The 20,542-nt window shown below is 45.8% G+C and overlaps 2 protein-coding genes across 2 annotated transcripts; one reads left to right on the top strand and one right to left on the bottom strand.

Moving 5' to 3' along the window:
- The first annotated feature begins 13 nt into the window (after positions 1 to 13).
- Positions 14 to 18,174, top strand: COPA (COPI coat complex subunit alpha). The gene is made up of 33 exons (XM_042893021.1): positions 14 to 113; positions 202 to 315; positions 729 to 802; positions 1,092 to 1,172; positions 1,470 to 1,546; positions 1,859 to 1,968; positions 5,616 to 5,725; positions 6,234 to 6,333; positions 6,832 to 6,967; positions 7,374 to 7,456; positions 7,982 to 8,132; positions 8,550 to 8,616; positions 8,726 to 8,801; positions 10,460 to 10,542; positions 11,116 to 11,255; positions 11,730 to 11,815; positions 12,211 to 12,349; positions 12,690 to 12,852; positions 12,964 to 13,110; positions 13,249 to 13,438; positions 13,557 to 13,652; positions 13,840 to 13,928; positions 14,152 to 14,275; positions 14,555 to 14,644; positions 14,723 to 14,832; positions 15,042 to 15,119; positions 15,306 to 15,374; positions 15,594 to 15,730; positions 16,146 to 16,332; positions 16,416 to 16,526; positions 16,756 to 16,917; positions 17,017 to 17,211; positions 17,528 to 18,174. The coding sequence occupies exons 1-33, from the start codon at positions 74 to 76 to the stop codon at positions 17,585 to 17,587; spliced, it is 3,675 nt and encodes a 1,224-aa protein (XP_042748955.1). The 5' UTR covers positions 14 to 73; the 3' UTR covers positions 17,588 to 18,174.
- Positions 18,175 to 18,607: 433 nt separating this feature from the next.
- Positions 18,608 to 20,316, bottom strand: S100A11 (S100 calcium binding protein A11). Its single transcript, XM_042893023.1, has 3 exons — positions 20,206 to 20,316; positions 19,104 to 19,253; positions 18,608 to 18,880 (listed from the first exon to the last, which is right to left on the bottom strand). The coding sequence occupies exons 1-3, from the start codon at positions 20,206 to 20,208 to the stop codon at positions 18,728 to 18,730; spliced, it is 306 nt and encodes a 101-aa protein (XP_042748957.1). The 5' UTR covers positions 20,209 to 20,316; the 3' UTR covers positions 18,608 to 18,727.
- Between the last annotated feature and the right edge of the window lie 226 nt (positions 20,317 to 20,542).

Genomic DNA, 20,542 nt, shown 5'->3' with positions numbered 1-20,542 from the left:
GAAGTTGGGAGAGGGTACTTCCGGGGCGCCGACGTGGAGGGTCGGGGAGGCGGCGGCTGGGAGTGCAGCTGTGATGTTGACTAAATTCGAGACCAAATCGGCTCGGGTGAAAGGTAACCGTAGGGCTGTGCGGTGTGGGGAGGTCTGATAGAGTTTCTTTGTTATCTCTCTTTGTGTGTCATCTCTGTCTGTATCTCGTAGGGCTCAGCTTCCACCCCAAGAGGCCTTGGATCCTCACCAGCCTACATAATGGCGTCATCCAGCTGTGGGACTATCGCATGTGCACCCTTATCGACAAGTTCGACGAGCACGATGGTCAGTGGTAGGGAGGGATGGGGGAGCTTCAGTGACCTCTAGGGTGGGCCCGGGCCTGGCCCTCAGACCTGAGGAGCTGTGTGACAAACCTTGCATTTCATTGCAGCCTCTTTGCTGGTCTCTGAATGCTTCTTTTGTGTGTGTGAAGTGAGGCTGCCTTTTTGTTTCAAGTGTAAAAGCAAACTTGTCAATGCGTGAGCAAAAAGTCAGGGCTTTGCAGTGTGTTTCTACAGTTGTGCCTGTAGAAGTGAATGGGTTTAAGAGCGGGATGTCAGATTTCAGTGTGGGTTTTTGTTGCTTCGAATTTTTTTATCAAAAGAAGTAATGAAGAGTGTGAATTGCATGCTTTGAGTGATATGAGGGTCTGCTCCAGCTGTCGTTTGCCCTATTCAATCTGCTATTCCTTTTTGTAGGACCTGTTCGAGGTATTGATTTCCACAAGCAGCAGCCTCTGTTTGTTTCTGGAGGTGATGACTATAAAATAAAGGTAATGTTTTACTGCTTTAGCAATTCTTATTTCAAAGAACACCACCCAAGGGAAGGAATTGCTCTGGAGTTATGCTCCCTCTGTTTCAGAAGGATTAGTGCTAATCACAGCAAATTGAAGTCTCTTTGAGACTTGCATTACAAATGTTTTAAGATGGAAGAAGGTTGCTTGTAGGTAAATTAGAATACCAAAATTTCAGCCTATTGTGAGGAAGTACAAAAAAGAAATAAAAAAAAAATTCTAGTAGGTCACAGATATAGCCTCATTGTTCTGCTTTTGTGTTGCACAGGTCTGGAACTACAAACTGCGCCGCTGTCTTTTCACTCTGCTTGGGCATTTGGACTACATCCGCACCACCTTCTTCCATCACGTAAGCAGCTTTAGTTCTGAAGTCCATACCCCAGTTTGTGGCCTTCCTTCACGGAAGGGAATTTGTCTTGATGCCCCAGATTGGAATATTGAAGTTGTGCTGGAGCTAATGGTATGAGTGTGCAGATATGGTGGCATTCTCTAGAGTTGTAAGAGGCATAAACTCTTTCCCCTAGATCCTAAGTAAAACAACACAAAAAAAAGGGTAAATTTTTGGTGGCAATTGAAAAATATTCTGTGGTGAGGGATTGTATGGGATGTGCATTTATGTCACATGTGAAATACTTTGACTTTTTAGGAATATCCGTGGATCTTGAGTGCTTCCGATGATCAGACCATTCGGGTTTGGAACTGGCAGTCCAGAACTTGTGTCTGGTAAAATCCATAGAGGCTTTAAAAAGTAACTGTGGAGTTTGGGGGCGAGCAATTTTAATTTGTTTTCAAGCAGAAAGAGTTATTGATGTTTCAAACTGTGTGCAGTTAAAGGAATAGAACTGACATGAAGAGCAGATCAGTTACGAATGCTCTGTCAGTTGTTCTTGAAGAATGGCATTTTTGTTCCAGGTTTTGTTACCAGTCATATTTTTCATTGTCCCTTTTAAAATCTAGCTTGTTGTTGTTGGTAGTAATTAAAATGCATGTTGATATCTTATGTTTATATGGTATTTTCTGTCCTTTTTGTTGTAGTGTGCTGACAGGACACAACCACTATGTGATGTGTGCCCAGTTTCACCCCTCTGAGGACCTGGTAGTGTCAGCCAGCTTGGATCAGACTGTACGCGTGTGGGATATTTCTGGTGAGCTGCCCAAGTCCAAGGGGTGTCCTGTGGCAAAGCCCACTTCAGAACTGCAATTGCTGAAAGCCAGACAAGGCAGATTCAGATCTGAGAGCAGAAAGAGTTGGCTGAAAGAACCTCAGGCAGAAAATTACAGAGTATTGATGGGGATTTGTTTCCATCAATTTCGGTGAAGTTCTAGGTTGCTGTAGGGGAACTGTAAGGTCAGGGCTTGAACTGGTGATTGAGCACCTGGTAATGGGATTTGATTAGCACAGGGGATACAAATTATGTGCATCTGACCAGAAGGGGTGAAGGCACCATGGGCCCATAAGGGCCAGCTACTGAAGGGAGAGCATCTCTTGGACCTAGGCTGCTTCTGAGGAGGACAGTTATATGACCAGAGAGCTCCTTCACCTGTTGGATGAGTTCTCCTCTTTTTCTGTATATGACTATTGGCCTACCTGGGAATATTTTGCCTCATGTTGCCAAGAACCTGCCAGAATTCAGTTTCTTCTTGAGCAGAGCAGATGCTGACTCAAAGTAACTGTTGGGGGCTCACCTAGTCCAGCTTTTTGTTGGAGCTAAGGCTTTTGCAATGGTAGGTGAGGCTAGCTGTAGCTTTGTACAACCAGAAAACTAAGGATCTGACTTTACAGCCAACTTAAGTAACAGATATTGGTATCAGCATGGAGGTAATGTTATCAGCTGATTAACTTCCATGTTCCAGGTTTGTAGGAGAAATTTTAGGAAGTTCTGGGTTGCCTCTAACCCTTTGAAGAAGTCTTGGAGGCAGCAGTAAGTCATTTATAGTGAGATGAAGACAAAAATCCTCTCTGCTGCACAATGAACCAAGGCTTTTTTGGTAGCCTTGTTGTGGGTGGTGACAGGAAGCTGTATCTTCAGCATCCAGTTTGCTTCTCTTCTATAAAGTGAAGCGTTGCTTGGAGGTCAGAGAAGGAGTCACAAGTCAAAACTCCAGGGTACTTTGCTGATAATCCTAGCTGTTCTTTAGGTTCTACCTGGACCACAAGATCTCACTTAAAAATACGATCCGTGGGTGAAAAGCCAGATGTACAGAAAATATTGGGTGGAAATAGAACTGGTGGAAGGCAGGCAGGGACAGTATTGGTGGTGTGCCAGTGGAAATTGTTCTAGGGACAGACTGTGGGCCTTAATCTAACCTGCCGCTCTCGCCATTGCAGTTTTGGTTGGGCATGCTGCAGTATTTGTAGTACACACTCAGACATGGCCAGCTGTGTCAACAGTAGGGACTGGGGACAGGATATCCTGGTTATTTAAAACCTGTCACCCTCTCTGTGCTGCCAGCATGGAGAATTTAACAGCTACCCTGCTAGTAAGCTTTGTTGCTGCATTCTCCCACACACTCTCTCAGTAGAGTTCCAGCTGCCAAATTGGTTTGGAGATGGTACAGAGCCTTTTTTTTTCCCCCCCTCAGCTGATATATGATGAGAGGTTTTAGAGACAGGCTGAATTATTGACTCAGCTGTTGCTCCAGTCAGACACAACACTGCAAGAATATTAGTGTGTGTATGGGGGGGGGGAATGTGGATAGATGAGAAGCAGATTAAAAATCCAACTTGCTTTTTCCCCTCAAAAAAAGTTTCTCCAGAATGACTTCTCCTTTGCAGGTTCTGTTCTGTAGCATTCCAGTGGAAATGGTTATTTCTGATTGTTATTTTTAATGGGTAAAATCCTAGTCGTAAAGATCTCCACTTCAGAATGCTGCTGCTTATCAGTGGATTTAGTGCTCCTTGGTTTGAACCCTGCTGATAAAGGATCTTCAGCGTAAAACAAATATGCTGGAGGTTGAAGTCTATTTCCTGTTTATCTCCTGAGAGAGACTGCGTGAATGCAGCAAGAATAAGCTTGTTGATACATAAAAATGCATGAATATTTGTGTTGTATTATTCACCAATGCAGTGGAATGAAGTTCTTGCTCTTGTGGCTGATACTAACCAACAAAAACTACAAGATAACCTTCTGTTTTTCTGTCTCTTTTTAAGTATTAACCAGCAAGGAGGTTGTTAGTGGTCTTATCCTCATCAGAGTGTTTTTGTGTGCGCTGCAACACCGTGCACCAATTCCTGTTTAACCATCATCTTGGTGGGCAAATACTGAAGCCTGTTGCTTGGCAGGAAAATTCCACTGAATGCAGCAGTGGCCAGAATGCCCCAACAATGAAAGAGTCAGCAGCCAACAGCCCTCTTTAGTTCTCATCTTAGTAGGTTTCTGACCTTTAAGTATGAGGTCTGAATTGTGAGGAAGAGAACAGAGCGTAAGAATCTTTCTAAGGACCATCTTTGGGTCAGAGTTTTCTAACACGTCGTGTGTTCCAGAAAATGAATCACAGGAATGTTCTGATGTCTTGCTGTTCTCTTTTTTTATTCTCACTTAACTCCTGACTTCTGATTCTCAGTATGTTGCCCCTTTTCTCTAATGACTTTAATAACTGTTCTTCTGAGTGCTTGTGTGCATGTTCAGCTGAGTTTCCCCTTGAGCTGTTTTTCTGAACAGCTGTCCTCAGAATGCATAAGATCTGCCTTTCTGCTGCAAGTCCCTTCTCTGTCCCTGCTCCCTCCTCAGAGCAACACAGGAGGCTGCAGTGTTCTGTGAGTGTCCTCCCTTTCCTTAGATTTGTGCAGTCACACCAGAAATTTTCCACTCATGTTCCAGTCCTGTTTCACTGGCTTGTGAAAGGCTCAAGTATTTTCTCTTGTGAAAGTCCTGCATTTCTTCACTTGCCTTCCCCAAGCTGTGTATGTTTTACTGCTCCTTTCTGGAGCACTTTGTGTTGGCTTTATAGAAGCTTCCACTTGGCTGTTCAAGCTCATATTGTTATTTGGATCACCTGTGTGTGCTCCTCACCCACTGTGCTGAGCATTTGTGCTTTGCTGTGAGGCACTGCTTTACTTGGTGACTTCATCAGGCTAACATTGCAGAAGATTCTGAGCTTTTGAGCTGCTGATCCAAGAGGAGTATAGGAATCAGAATTGCAGATGGCAAAATTGCCAAGTACTTTTATATTTGAAAGCTTATTTAGAGGTTTTGTTTGTGTTATGTACAGTCTTTTCCCTCGTACTGTCAGTTCAGAGGCTGTTCTCAATTCTTACTTTCCCTGCTGTATTCCATGGGGTTTAAGGAAGGATTGCTTGATGTAGGTCTTTTTTAACTTGGAAAATTTAGTGTTTTCCAGAACTAGGAGAAGGCTTTCCTATAGCTTTAGCTCCTGAAAAATATCTGGTGTCCAGGCAGGCTGTCCAAGTGCATTATCATTATCATGAGGTCATCCATGGGGCATGGATGAAAGTCTTCTGAAAGCTGCAAGCACAGGTTAGTGAAGGAGTGAGAGGAAGAAGAGTTGGAATCCTTTCAGATGCTTCCGTCTGCCCTGGTGAGCTGAGGCAATATGTGCTGTGCTGCATTGCAGACTTCATTTTTATCATGCCTCATCTGAGCTTATGCTTTTGGGGGGAATAGGAGAGTGTTCTGGATATTTCTCACCCTCTTTGAAGGTCTCTCTTTGCACCTGAATGTATCTAAAGGGCAAAGGGGAGCCCTCGACTTGTTGCAACATTAGAAATCTTGTCTCTGATATAATTTTTGCTTCTTCTACCCCTGCTTCTCTTTCCTGCTTGTTCTACAAGGCTTAAGAAAGAAGAACCTGTCCCCTGGAGCTGTGGAGTCAGATGTCAGAGGAATAACTGGGGTGGATTTGTTTGGGACAACAGATGCAGTTGTGAAGCACGTTCTTGAGGTACAGTGCATGTGTGCTGTGCAGTCTTTTCAAATCTGTATAATGAAATCCATGATGTGACTCATCCTCTAAGAGAAGAAGAAAGACTTAAACCACTGAATTTGGCTCTGTGGAATTTTGTGCTTTAAGAATTTAAAAATACTGCAGTCTGGAGGTGTTTGCACTGTAACCAAACTAGTGCTGTTGTCTCTGTATGGCTAAAAGCTCCATGAAATAGCAGTAATTATTGCCTTGTGTTGCTGGAAACAGCAGAGGAGATTATGGTAGAGACAACAATGGCTTGTTTAAGGCTAGGAAGTAGTGCTGCTCTGCAGCTTTGCTCTACTGATGAAGAATGGTATCTGCAGAGCTTATCACTGTGGGCAAAGCCTATGTAAGCACTCAGTGTGAGCAGCATGACACACAAAGAGTGAGAGCTGTGTCTTGGCAAGCCTGGCTGCAGTCTTGTCTTTCCTTTGCTCTTCAGTCGCAAAACTGCTTCAAGTGAATTTTCTGTTTCTCTTTTTAGGGCCATGATCGTGGAGTGAACTGGGCTGCCTTCCATCCCACAATGCCACTGATTGTGTCAGGAGCTGATGATCGACAAGTGAAGATCTGGAGGATGAATGGTGAGTGGATTTTCCCTAAGGGAGCCCTTAGGGATAAGGGTGATGAGAACTGACATTTGTTTGAACATCTGTAGGCTGAACCTGAAAGGAAATTATGCTTTGGAAGCACATCTTTATGATGCAGTGGTAAATAATCCCAAGCAGCTTGACTTTTGCAGTCTGAAGAGGGTTCAGTTTCTTAGTAAGCACTTCTAGCATCTTTTGATTTGCATGCACTGCTGAGCCTGTAGGAACAGAAAAAATCCACTCTGAAGGTTGTTTTTGTTTTGAAGCTGTACCCTGGTATAGAAAGGGAAATGATTCCACAATCAGAAGCCCTCCACCACGAATAGATGTGCTTTTGCTAGCAGTTAAAGATCGCAAACGTAAATTGCAGAGAATGGTCTAGTAATTAGCAGATACAGCCCACTTCATTAACATGCTTGCTGTACATCTGCTATCTGATGTGTTTAAGTGTTGTTTTTCTCCTTTTCTTTTCTTTTTTTAACTTCTGCTTAGAATCAAAGGCCTGGGAGGTTGACACTTGCCGGGGGCATTACAACAATGTCTCCTGTGCTGTCTTTCACCCTCGGCAGGAGCTGATCCTCAGCAATTCAGAGGACAAAAGCATCCGTGTGTGGGATATGTCAAAACGGTCAGTGTGTGTCAGATTCATCTGTAATAGGGAGGATTTTACCTGTATGAGAGGCCTACAGTTCTTACAGAAACTGAAGTCTGGTAGTTCATCTATTCTAGTGTTTGGTAACTTGTGAGAGAGAAATGTTTTTCGTGTTCTGTCCCTTTTGAGATGCATGTTATGAGCATAGCTTTTAATTTAAAATCAAGTGGAAGAATGCTGACCTGTCCACTGATATTGCTGCTGTAAATATTTTAAATGGGAATATATTCTTTGACAAAAAGGCTGTGAATACAATATTTTGAACTCTGTGGACTCCCAGTTCTGAGTGTTAGGGATGATATGAAGCTCAGATGTTTATTTTTTTGGGAATTAGTGCTTATGCTGAAATCCTATATTCTTTATTCCTTTTCTTGCATTTTAGCACGGGTGTCCAGACCTTCCGCCGTGATCACGATCGCTTTTGGGTATTGGCTGCTCATCCCAATCTCAACCTCTTCGCTGCAGGTAAAGAAAATAAAAGCAATGAAGAAAAACCAAACTCGTTGTCTGGCAGGATGCTTGGAAGTGTCTTCCTTATAGGAACTCTGTGAATCAAGGATTTACTTTTCCTTAGCATGCTTTGTAGAACGTGCTGACTTGCAGATGTGTCTATTAAATGTCCTGGAGTGAAAACAGCCTTATTTAAATTCACATAACATCTGAAAGCATCGTGTGGAATGCAGTCTCATTGTTTCAGCTGCTGTTTCATGCTAGAGGAACTTAACTAGTGAATGATCTGAGGCTGAGGGCTGGGACAAATCCAAGGGGAGCTATGCTGGGCTAATCACACTTAGAGAGATGCGTGACAGCAAGGGAAAACGTTTCTAGAAGGATGTCAGGTCTGAGGAAACCTAAATGGATGGGAACAATGAAGGGAGGAAAGTGGTATCCTTGTTGGCTCTTTCTTTGTTTGAAGGGCTGGGTTTTCTCAGCAGTAGGAGAACCCAGAGGATTTAATTCACATTTGACCTCTTGTGTGCCTTTTCCCAGGCCATGATGGTGGCATGATTGTGTTTAAACTGGAGCGTGAGCGTCCTGCTTATGCAGTGCATGGGAATATGCTGTATTATGTGAAGGACCGATTCCTCCGCCAGCTTGACTTTAACAGCTCAAAAGATGTTGCTGTCATGCAGCTGCGCAGGTAAGAGATGAGTGCTCAGAGTTTAAAGAGCTTTCATCAGTGTCCTGAACCCCTTGGTAGTTCCTCTTACAGATGGGTTGTTTTGTACCATGTTATTCATATGACTTTGGTTCAGCCAGCTCTGTCAGAGGAACTTAAAAAGCCTGCAGAAGTGGTTTTTCAGATCAGTGTTGTGGGTAGATAAAAGCTCTTTTGGTTGCTGGTTTTGTGTTTCTGGTAGTTCAGATTGAAATGTCAGCTCGTGCAAAATGCTGATATTCTGCATTTCCAGGAAGTGTTTTCCAGGTGGTTCAGGAAATCAAAACAGTTGTTTTGATTTCTTAAATAAACCAAGTACCAAAAAAGTGTTTATTAAAAGACAACTGTTTTAGAAGTAATCATAGCTCACTGTAAGTTCAATTTGTGTCTTCTCTGCAGTGGTTCCAAGTTCCCTGTGTTCAACATGTCATACAACCCAGCTGAGAATGCTGTCCTTCTCTGCACAGTAAGTCAAGTTTGGCTTCATAGTGTGCTGAAGAACTTTTCACAAGGCTGTGAATGGCAGTTCTGTGAAATCCTACCTCAGAATATTTTCTTCCCCTCATTTTTTGCAGAGAGCAAGCAACTTGGAGAATAGCACTTATGACCTATACACCATTCCCAAGGATGCAGACTCCCAGAATCCAGATGGTAAGCATGTCTTCACATCAGAGTGTGTTGCTGAGTAGCTGTTCCCTTTCCTCTCCAACTGTGCTATAAGTAAAAAGAGAAGTCTCGTTTCTGTCAGCCTCTCATTAGATTCTTTCTCCATGTTTCCCAGTGTCCCTGCAGCACACATCATTTGGCAGGCTTCCTGCTTACTATATCACACTACACTGACTTGAAAAATTCATGCTCATCCCAAACTTTTACTGCCACAAATATATATTTTATAATTTTGTTATTAGGAACTTTCCATTCTCCCTTTTGACTCAGCAGGCAGCATTCCTGGCTTGTCAGCATAGATGGGTTGTAACCAGATATATTTTGTTTGAAGAGGTTTTACGCTCTGAAAAGTGGCTGTAAAAGTGACAGTGCCAGGATGCCAGTGTTCATTCTTTCTCTCAGCAAATTTCACATCAGTTTTGTGCAATTTACAAGTCAAAACATGATTTAGGAGAAGAAAAAAATTTCTCCTAACTACAAATTCCATTTGGGATCTGAAACTCCAGCTGGTTCCTCTTGCCTCTGTCCTGGCAGTAAGGATCTTGAAATGAGTGGGAGTGATGAATGAGTGAGACTGGAATTCAGCTCCCTTGTTTGCAGATATTCTGATTCCTATGGAGGAAGGGAAGATTTCTTTGCTGAATAGAGTAGCAGGCATATTTGGGGAGAGAAGGAAAGGGAGATTTTAAGTGAGTTTATGTAGATTGAATGTTACTGAATGTATTTCAAATATTTATTTTGATTGAGTTGGTCAAAAGTTGCTTGTCTGAGGACACCCAGCTTGCCTTCATTTTAAGGAGGAAAGGGTTTCTTCCAGATGAAGTAGTGTCTAGGCCTCAAGAAAACCAAGTGCATTTTTAAGGCATCTTCAGGAGCAGCATGTAATTCTACTGATTGATAAATATTTTTCATAACAAGCTGCTATGTATGCAAGCTTCCAATCATCTCTCTTGTCTTGGATGTAGGCATTTAACACATCCTTAAGCTTTATTCCTCTTAAGGAGGAAGTATCTCTCTTAACGAGATATTGATTTTTACCAGAACAGCATCAGCTCTCTCCTCCCTTTCTGTTCCCTACCCCCTCTTCCAACAGCCTTCTCCACACCCCAAACATCCTGCAGCATGGTTCTTTATGCACCCCTGACATGCGGAGCGCTCTGTTTATATTAGCATTTTAAAACTGAGAGAACAGCTGTGTGCTGGGGAGAGTGCAGCCTTTCTCCTCCAGCTCGTTATGTCAGTTTGCAGGGGGAGGGGGTGTAGAAATAGAGAGGAGGGGGGTGTTGTACGTTGAAGCCGGGACCCTCGCTGCTTGCATGGTTTGGCTGGTGAGGCTTTGCTCGTTAGCTTGACAGACGGTGCTGTCGCCCAGGATGGCTGCTCCAGCGCCAAGCAGTGGCATTGGCTGCACAGCCTGCCACTTGTCTTGTGCCTTGGCTGCAGAGAGGGGCTGGCGCTGGCCACGCTGTGATCTGAAAGGACATCGGGGGAGGAAATGAGTCTCGCGAATAGCCTCAGGTTAAACATGAATTAGCAGGAAGCGGCTCCAACAGCCAAGATGGGATCAAACAAGACTGACTAATGTGTTGCCATAAGAGCCTGCCAGAGGTTTTTATTCACTGCCTGTGTCTTTCTCTCCCCAGCCCCTGAAGGGAAGCGCTCCTCGGGGCTAACAGCTGTGTGGGTAGCTCGTAACCGCTTTGCAGTCCTGGATCGCATGCATTCGGTAAGGGGACAGGCTTAATAGGGTCATCTTTTCAAGGGGGGAGTATTGTCATCTGGAAATACACAAATGGTTATGGGAGGAGTCTGGGTTAACAGAATTATTAGAGATCCGAGTGGATTGGCAAAGAGCTCTCAGCAGAGGCTGGGCTGCAGGTAGAGATGGAGAAATATAATGCGGTGAAAATGTAGCGAGTTGAAATATTATTTAACTTCTTATGGCAAATGTTGGCTTTGTTGTTGGAAGCCTGTTACAGCAGCTGGTTCACATATGACAGCTGACCAGAGCAGGACTGTGAAACAACTCTGGTTGCTTTCATAGCATGGAAGTAACGCAATGGTGAAAAAGCAGCTTAGGTTTCTTCATACCAGTCTTTGTTCTCTTATGTGAAGTGCAATAAGAGAAAGAAGGGGGAAAGAAAAGAACAGTCATGGAAAATCTTGTGGAAGGCCACACGATTTGTTTTGCATCTTGATGCTGAGCTAAAATTTTGGGCTAAAATAATCCTAAATTTCTTCACTGAATCCTCCTAACTGCTGCTGGGTGTTGTTACGTTTTTCTCTCATCGCATGGCAGATCCTCATCAAAAACTTGAAGAATGAGATCACAAAGAAGGTTCAGGTGCCGAACTGTGATGAGATTTTCTATGCTGGCACAGGGAACCTGTTACTGAGAGATGCAGACTCCATCACCCTCTTTGACGTGCAGCAGAAGCGGTAAGATCCAGTCTGCTGGGAGAAGTTTTAATATTGTAATCCTGTTGGCGTGAGCCCTCTGGGGACGAGTAATAGCTATTAATGCACTCCAGAATTCAGCATCAGCTGCAGGCTGCATCAGTCTGATCCAAACCACGGCTAACAACTGTTAGGAAGAGCAGAGTGCAAACATAGCCAAGGTGTAATTTATGCTGCAGGCATTATGCCATTGATCACAGGGAGATGCGTGCCATACCCTTGTAAATTCTGTGACTGTAGAATTGGGTGCTGTAAAAGTGCAAAGAAATCAAAAACCCAGACTCAATCAAGCTAAGCGTGCCCAGTGCCTTGTCCCTTAGGTTTTGTATCCCTTCAAAATGCTCTTAAAATTGCAACATGATAGCAGGCTTGTGCTGGCTATGTGTTGCTAGCCACAAAGAAACAGACCAGGAATATTGTTTTAACTCTTTAATGTCAGTGCTGTCTCTTTTCCAGGACTCTGGCCTCAGTGAAGATCTCCAAGGTGAAATATGTCATCTGGTCAGCTGACATGTCCCACGTAGCTCTGCTGGCTAAGCATGGTAAGCAGGCAGGGCTGCAGTGTTTCACCTGGGTACTAGGGCATGCTTGTTCCTTCCTTAGTTGGAGCATGATCTGCTCCAGTAACTGCTCAGAGCTCTGGCTAGCAGTGATGGTACAGCTAGAGACAGATTCACAGTGGGCCCTTCCACTTTGTCTTCTTTAGCAAAATCTTACAGGACACAGGTTTTCCTTTGTTCCTCAGAGTATTCAGCTAGTCTCTCTTTCACAAAATAAGGGCAAGTGGTGATTTCATAGTGATTGCCATCATCTCCTTAATATCTGATTGTGATTACAGTCAATATTTCTAAGGCTGTGGAGGAGAGAAGCTGTAAGTCAGAAGCAGATACTTAATAGAGCCAACTGTACCTCTTTTTGTTTCTTTTCTTGTCACCAGCCATCATGATCTGCAACAGAAAGCTGGAATCACTGTGCAACATCCATGAAAACATCCGTGTTAAGAGTGGTGCCTGGGATGAAAGTGGTGTTTTCATCTATACCACCAGCAACCACATCAAATACGCTGTCACCACAGGGTGGGTCTGGGGGTCACACACCAAGTCCTTGAAATGATTGACCTTGCACCGTGGTGATTTTTTTTCTTGGTAGACACAAAAGCTGGTGCTGCTGTAATTGTGCTTTTAGTACAGTGTGGGTGTACCTTAAGACAGGGCTAAATGTTTGGTTTCTGTTTGGTTGCTTACCTTGTGCACTAGGGTTTTATTGCTGGATTGGGTGGCTGCACTGTTTGTCTGACTGGAGCTTGCTTTTATAATACAGGCTAAAATAATAACGTAGTGAGCTTCCTTTGAGGTGGGAGATGTGGCCATACAGATGTGTTGGTGTGTTTGTCACACGTGTACTGTGTTGGCATAGGGACCATGGCATCATTCGCACCCTGGACCTGCCTATCTATGTTACTCGTGTGAAGGGGAATAATGTGTACTGCCTGGACAGAGAATGTCGCCCCAGAGTCCTCACCATTGATCCCACAGAGTTCAAATTCAAGCTGGCATTGATCAACAGAAAGTATGATGAGGTGAGGAGGCATGAGAAACTCTGCAGTGTTCCTTGACTGTGGCCTGAGGGTTAGGGAACGTGTCTTGCAAGTGGTGTTGTCAGCATGACTGCCTGGGTGTTTTCTTTGCAGGTGTTGCACATGGTGAGGAATGCTAAGCTTGTGGGTCAGTCCATCATTGCCTACCTGCAGAAAAAGGGTTATCCTGAGGTGGCCCTGCACTTTGTCAAGGATGAGAAAACCCGTTTCAGTCTGGCACTGGAATGTGGCAACATTGAGGTGAGATGGTGGGCAGTGTTGTGAGAAGAATGTGTCATTGGGTCGTTGCTTCCTGGGGGGGGGGGGGCAACAAGAACAGCCCTGTGTTAAGCATTTTCTTCAGATTTGTTGTTGTAACCACATCAGTTCTCTTGTTAGATTGCTCTGGAAGCAGCCAAGGCTCTGGATGACAAGAATTGCTGGGAGAAACTGGGAGAAGTGGCACTACTGCAGGGAAATCACCAGATTGTGGAGATGTGCTACCAGCGCACCAAGAACTTTGATAGGCTCTCCTTCCTCTATCTTATTACTGGCAACCTGGAGAAGCTTCGGAAGATGATGAAGATAGGTGAGTGCAAAAGTGAATGAGATGAGGAGCTGAGCATCATTCCCAGAGAAACTGCAGCAGCTCAGAGAAGGCCAAGAAGAGCAGTTATCGTGACTGAACTCTTTTTGTTTTGGTTTAGCTGAGATCCGTAAAGATATGAGTGGCCACTACCAGAATGCCTTGTATCTAGGAGATGTGGCAGAGAGAGTGAGGATTCTGAAGAACTGTGGACAAAGTAAGTAATAGCAGATTAATGTGTTTCTCTCTGGCTTAGGGTGGAGCTGGAGAGTCTTTTTGGAACGACCACTAATTTTGGGAGAGAGATGAGAAATGGGACTAGGTGGATAGAAAGCTGATGTGAAAGGTTTTTCTTCTCCAGACAACCAAGGGCATGCATTCATGTTAGTTGCATCTAATTTCAGAGTCCCTGGCCTATCTCACAGCTGCAACTCATGGTCTGGATGAGGAAGCTGAAAACCTGAAGGAAACGTTTGATCCTGAAAAGGAAACGGTTAGCAACTTGATTAATGCTTCATAACAATGACACTGGAGTTTGGGGTGATTGACAATGGGATTGGATGTTAATTTGACCAGTTTGGCCGTTCCTTTCCTGGCAGTGGGGGTACCATCTTATTTCCAATCACCACTTCTCACAGACTTGAAATTGTGCTGCTTGGTGGTGGGTTGGGTCAAAGATGGAGACTTCCCTTAAGTGTTTTTCTCTTCCATTCCAGATTCCAGACATTGATCCCAATGCAAAACTACTACAGCCTCCTGCTCCTGTCATGCCTCTGGATACCAACTGGCCATTGCTGACTGTCTCCAAGGGGTTCTTTGAAGGAACAATTGCTAGCAAAGGTATTTCATTGTACTTGGAAGGCTGTATTAAGTTAAAATATGCAGAGCAGATAATGTTTGTTTCTATGTCCCCTGAGGTGTTGCTCTTAAGCCACAGATTTGTTGTTACTATAGGTAACAAATCTATAGATTTTTGGAATGCACAGTTAGTATTTACATTGCCCTTGGCAAATCTAAAAAATCTTTGTCTTTTTAACATAAGATGAGCTTTGGCAATTATTTTCTTAATTCCTGGCTCGCTCAGAGATGAGTAAACAAATAACCCTATCCTTCTTTTAGGCAAAGGGGGTGCCTTGGCTGCTGACATAGATATTGACAACGTTGGTACTGAAGGCTGGGGAGAAGATGCAGAATTACAGCTCGATGAAGGTGAGTGAACATTTCTTAGAAGTGAAAAGCATGGGTCTGAGTAAGAGCTCTAACTGTGTTCCTCCCCTCTCTGTGCAGATGGCTTTGTGGATGCTGGAGAAGGCTTTGGAGAGGAAGGCCTGGGTAAAGGACAGGAAGAAGGAGGTGGATGGGAAGTTGAAGAAGACTTGGATCTTCCTCCTGAACTGGTAGGGAGAGTTTTGAGTCATTGATGCTTTTGGGAGGCTTCTCATATAGCCCAGTTGTAGTGAATTGGGAAGCAGTGGCAGCTTGGGCTTGGATGGGGCGGGTGAATACTGATGTGGGATTCATCAGGAGCTTGGTCACTACAGCTGAGGCCGCTTCTGATTTCATCTGGGTGCTGGGAACTAATCTCTACTCTGTGTTGTTCCCCCAGGATGTTCCTGCTGGTCCAGCAGGAGGAGCAGAAGATGGCTTCTTTGTGCCACCCACCAAGGGCACCAGCCCAGCACAGGTAACATCACAAGTCTGTAATTTCTCAGAGACTTTCTATCTCAATGCTGCTTCATTTTTTCTTCCAGATTTAGTCGTTCCTAACATTTATGTGTGCACAGCACAAGAGCGTGTGAAGGGAATTAAGGGTGATGAGTGTGTGCATATGCACAATTCCTCTTGTATGATTTCCCTTCTGTTCTTGCAGGTGTGGTGTAACAATTCACAGCTTCCTGTTGACCACATTCTGGCAGGTTCCTTTGAGACAGCAATGAGAGTAAGTTACACCTGGAGTTTTGGGGAGGGGGGGTTGGAAGAAAAGTGCCCTTGTCCCCTTCTGTTTTTGTCTCTGATGCACTCTGAAGCTTTGTTCTGTGAATCATTCTGCATGTTTCTTTCTCTGAATGTAAATTAAGAGGATCTGTGAGCCAGAGTGATGTCTGTGCAGCTTTCTTATGGTTCTGGACAACTTAGTACATTGATGTATCCCTTTCAGCTCCTCCATGACCAGGTGGGAGTAACAAACTTTGGACCCTACAAGCAGCTGTTCCTGCAGACCTATGCCCGTGGTCGTACAACCTACCAAGCTCTGCCATGTCTCCCTACCATGTATGGCTACCCACATCGTAACTGGTAAGCAATTGGGTTAGCTCCTCTCCTGTGCTCTTTTCCTGTTGCTATATATCTGTGAGTCTTCACCAGTTGTAGCCTGAATTAACCCTCTGTTAGATGTGCCAACCTTCAGGCTAGTTTTGTCAGAGGTAGAACATGTAAATAAACACAGATGTGTCTTTTTATTGTGATGGCGGGAAGCTGCTGTAGGAAAAATAAATCAGATTTCTCCAGCCTGTGTTAATGCAGAGAGCTTGGTGTTGAGGGTGACAACAGTGGGAAGCACAGGCGTTGTTTATGCTGTGCTAATGGCCAAGATAAACAGCACAGCTCTAGGCCACAGTGCTGCTAAGTTGTAGCCGTGTAATGCTGGTGTGTACTTGCTGGCCTTTATGTTACTCCTGTTTGTACCCCATCCCTTTTATGGTGCCTCCAGGAAAGAAGCTGGCTTGAAGAATGCCCTCCCAGCTGTTGGGCTGAAGCTCAATGACCTGATTCAACGCTTACAGCTGTGTTACCAGCTCACAACAGCTGGCAAGTTTGAGGAGGCTGTGGAGAAGTTCCGCTCCATCTTGCTGAGCGTGCCCTTGCTGGTGGTGGACAATAAGCAAGAGATTGCTGAGGTGAGGGGCAGACCTCTTCTGACTGCTGTCAGTGTGGCCATAGGGTTGGAAGTCAAATGCCTGATTGTCTCCTTTTCTCAAAGGCCCAGCAGCTGATAGCCATTTGTCGGGAGTATATCGTAGGGCTCTCAATGGAGATCGAGCGGAAGAAGCTGCCCAAGGAGACCTTGGAGCACCAGAAGCGAATCTGTGAGGTACAGGAATAGAATTTCCTCATTGGGTGTCAGAAGTAGCCTTTAGGTTTAAAAAATAAAAAAGGCATGAGGAGAATCCTGTGTTTGGCCATTTCTTGCCTTTTAAAACAGACGGCAGTGATGAACTGGGGGAGGTTGGTGCGTTTCCTGAGTCATTTTCAGGGCATCCAATTATTTATAGGGTTGGTAGTGATTGTATCCTTGCTTTTCCTCCTTCTCCCTGATGCAGATGGCTGCCTATTTCACCCACTCCAACCTGCAGCCTGTCCACATGATCTTGGTGCTGCGCACTGCTCTCAACCTCTTCTTCAAACTCAAAAACTTCAAGACAGCTGCTACTTTTGCTCGTCGGCTGCTGGAGCTGGGTCCAAAGCCTGAGGTGGCCCAGCAGGTATGTCCATGGTGCACAGCCTGAAATATTTCTTGTGGCAGACTCTATTTGGTTTGCTTTCTAGTTGCCCCTCTTATTGATGTGCTTGCTTTTTTGCAGACCCGCAAGATCTTGTCAGCATGTGAGAAGAATCCCACCGACACCTACCAGCTCAACTATGACATGCACAACCCCTTTGACATCTGTGCTGCCTCTTACCGACCCATCTATCGTGGCAAGCCTGTGGAGAAGTGTCCACTTAGTGGAGCTTGCTACTGCCCTGAGTTTCAGGGGCAGATCTGCCGTGTCACAACAGTAAGGGAGTTTCTGTTGCCACTCACTCCTACCTACTCTATGCTTTCCTTGAGAATTCCTCTCCAGTAGCTTTCCCCTTGCTCCCTCTAGTCCTGATTTGGGTTTTGGATCATGTTGGAGGGCAGGGGACTTGACATTGGAGGTGGAGCAGTTTAGGAATTACGAAATACAATATAGTTTAGATGCTGTCGTCGGGGCCTGACACAGCAGGGATCAGCGGAGTTCATTATGAGAACCATCCAGGCTCTCAATGCTGCTGTGGGGTTGGGCTGTTCTGTTACTTTTAAGCATTAATCATCACCCTTTCATTCCTCAGGTGACAGAGATTGGCAAAGATGTCATTGGGCTGCGGATCAGCCCCCTCCAGTTCCGCTGAGGTGTGTGCCAGTCCCTGGGAGGTGTGAGCTCAGAGGGAGATGGCCCTGTTTCACAGCATGTTGTGGAAACTTTCACCTCCCACCATTCCATCTTCTAGTCGTGTCCCTTCACCGTAGCTGTGCTGTGTCTTAACTGCTCTTCCCCACCCAAGAATGCTGTAGTGAGGCTCTCTGCTGCTTCTAAGTAGTAATAACTTGGAATCCCCTTTCAGATCCAGCTGATGTTGTGTTTGTGTACCGTTGCTTCCAGTCACATCTTTCTCAGAGGGTATAATGTGGCTCTTGCTAAGACCTGCATATGTTATAGTGTACTCAATAGGAACTGCTCAAGAGGCACTGCTTGCCTCTCTCACTCTTTAGTGTTGGGCTCGTTAAAGATCCTGGAGCACATGGATGGCAGAAGCAGCTGAGCCTGACTCTCATAGGAGTGTGGCACTGTCTGGAACTGGGGCCAGCACAGCACTCTCAGAAGTGACTGGAGAGCAGCTCAGCACCCAAGTGCTTGTGTTGACTCGTTTTGTTGTCCTAGCAGCATTTCTCTGCATAATCTGCCTCTAACATGAATAAAGTAAATTGACTGTCTTGATCTTCCTGTTCCGTAGCTTAGCTCTTAAGATACTATATTATACTTCCTCTTTCCATATCACCCACCCCACCCCTTTGTGTTGTTAGGCTGCTCGGTAACAATTTTCTCTATTTCCAAACAATAGAAAATACAGTACTGAAATAATCATGCTGGCAGAAGTTGCTTCTACTCATTCTTAGTGTGCAACTGCTACTGCCTGTGCTCCATCTATCTTCATGCTCATTACCTCATGCAGTTGTACCAGTTGGTGTTGCTGTGCCTTTCCTTGTGGTAGGCAGCAGACTGGAGGATCATCCTTGTTGGGCAGATTGCACTTTGGAGCAGAGATGAGTGAGAACACGTGTTCTTGCATCAGCAGAGACAGCCTAGAGCTCCCTCTGGGGTTGGGCTAGTTGCTTGGTATTCTCTCTGAAATAAAGTAAGGCTTTAGGGATAGGATTTTCAACTTTTATTCATAAAAACAAGGAGTGGGGATGTTGTGGCCTTTGTTCCACATTTGCAAGGGTCTTGGTTGAGGAATGTTCACAGTGGGGGTGAGATGAGGCTGCTGGGACTAGGGGCGAGGAGGCTGAACAAGCAGTGCATCGTGGCAGGCTACTGCAATGCCTCCTATGAGATTCAGGAACTCCTGGAAGTCCAGTTGCCCATCACTGTTGATATCAAGCCTCTTCATCATCCTGTCCACAACAGCAGGGTCCTTCTGATTCTGCAAGAGACCAAAGGAAGAGATCAATGTCTGCCTGGACAGAAAGGCACCCCCAGGTATGGACCCACAACTGCTGTGTTTGACAGAAGGATCAGCATCAATTTGGGGCTGTGCTGGTCAGCTTGTGCTCTGCTTGTGGAAGTCAGGGCCTTCCCCTCCACTCTGTGACACAGACACAGGTTTTTCACTGCCCTGGGAGCCTCCTGGCCTGGCTTTCACTCACCTTTGTGAAGGAAGCCAGCTCGGTGTTCATGAAAGCCAGGAATTCCTTCTTGGAGAGCTTGAGGTTGTCTCCTTCACGCCCTGCATACCGCTGGAAGACAGCCAGCAGTGACTCTATGCAGCGCTCGGTCTCAGTAGGGGAAACCTTGGACTGTGAAGCAGAAAAAGGGTTCAGAGTATGCTTGCAGGTTGCTCTGCCTTTGCGGAAGGGTTGTGGTTCCTAGAAGAAGGCTCAGGGCCACTTGCCATCTATTGTTTTTCTGTGCCCAACCTGTCCAGCTGCATTTTTCTTTGGTATTCATTTCTTTCTTGCTTAGCACAGCCCTGTGGTGAGGAGGGATGGGAGTGGTGCATTGGAGGGAGTAGTGGCTGCTCTAGGGCTGCAGCAGCTCCTAGGAACTCTGGCAGCATGGAAACTTCCCTGGGGACCCATCGGTTGACATAAGGGTGAGGGCAGCTGCCTCTTCCTGAAGTCTTGCTGCCTTCCTCTGTGCTCTCCAGTACTACTTGGCTGAGCCTGCATGTCTGTCTTTGCCTTCTCCCCATCCCCCCTTCCCCTTGTGCTGTCTGGTCAGAGCAGAAACTCTGAGTCACTGGTGAAAAATGCGATGGGGTTGGCACCCACCTGCAGCCAGAACTTGGGGAGCTGGGCTGCTCCAGCAGGATGAGGTTAAGGCACAAAGCAATGGGCAGAAGGGGGATGTGAGGCTCTTCCCCCATCCTGTGGCTCCAATCCTGCGGGCAGGGCTGGGTGGAATCTGCACTTCCCTCTCCAACCTCAGCCTCCTCCGGCCTCGCTGCCACATCCTGCACTGCCACCCCTATTTGATGGACCTGCATCACGGAGCTTCCTCCATCCTCTGCCTCGGCTCTCAGTTTCTTTGCATCCCCCACCTTGGATCAGCACTGCAGCCCCCCAGCACAGCGTCCGAGAGAGCAGATGAAGCAAAGAGCTTGCTGCAACCCCAGGGATCCTCTGCACCCCTCCCCGTGCCCAGGCTCCTCCCTGAGCTCCTCAACTCAGCTTTTGGCACTTTTCGCAGTGCCGCCACGCATCCCAATTCGCTTCTGCTTCTTCCCCCCCCCGCCTTGCGCTCACTCACCATGGCTGGGGTCGGGGGCTCGGTGCGGTGTTCGCGGTGCGGTGCTCAGCGTTGTGCAGCAGTTGAGGGCGGTGTGAGCCTCGCCCAGCTGCGCCCGGCCCTGGTTCAGCCCCCCCCGGGGCCACGTTGGGCAATCGCCGGCTGTAACGGCGGATCGGGACGTGCCTGCGGTCCCCACGTCGGCCTGGGCCCCTCCCTTCCCTTCCGCGTTGTAGTTTTTGCTGTTATCGCGCTTCCATTTTGTTTTTTCCATTTCTTCTCTTTCTCTCTTTTTCTTTTCTTTCTTCTTTTTCTTTCTTATGCCTCTTTTTACACCTCTATATCTCTTTTCTTCCCC

Source organism: Lagopus leucura, unplaced genomic scaffold, assembly GCF_019238085.1.
Source record: "Lagopus leucura isolate 7727_CA_CO unplaced genomic scaffold, USGS_WTPT01 236-1_obj-0_obj, whole genome shotgun sequence".
NCBI classification, from domain to species: domain Eukaryota; kingdom Metazoa; phylum Chordata; class Aves; order Galliformes; family Phasianidae; genus Lagopus; species Lagopus leucura.
This window is presented reverse-complemented; position numbering and strand designations above follow the sequence as displayed.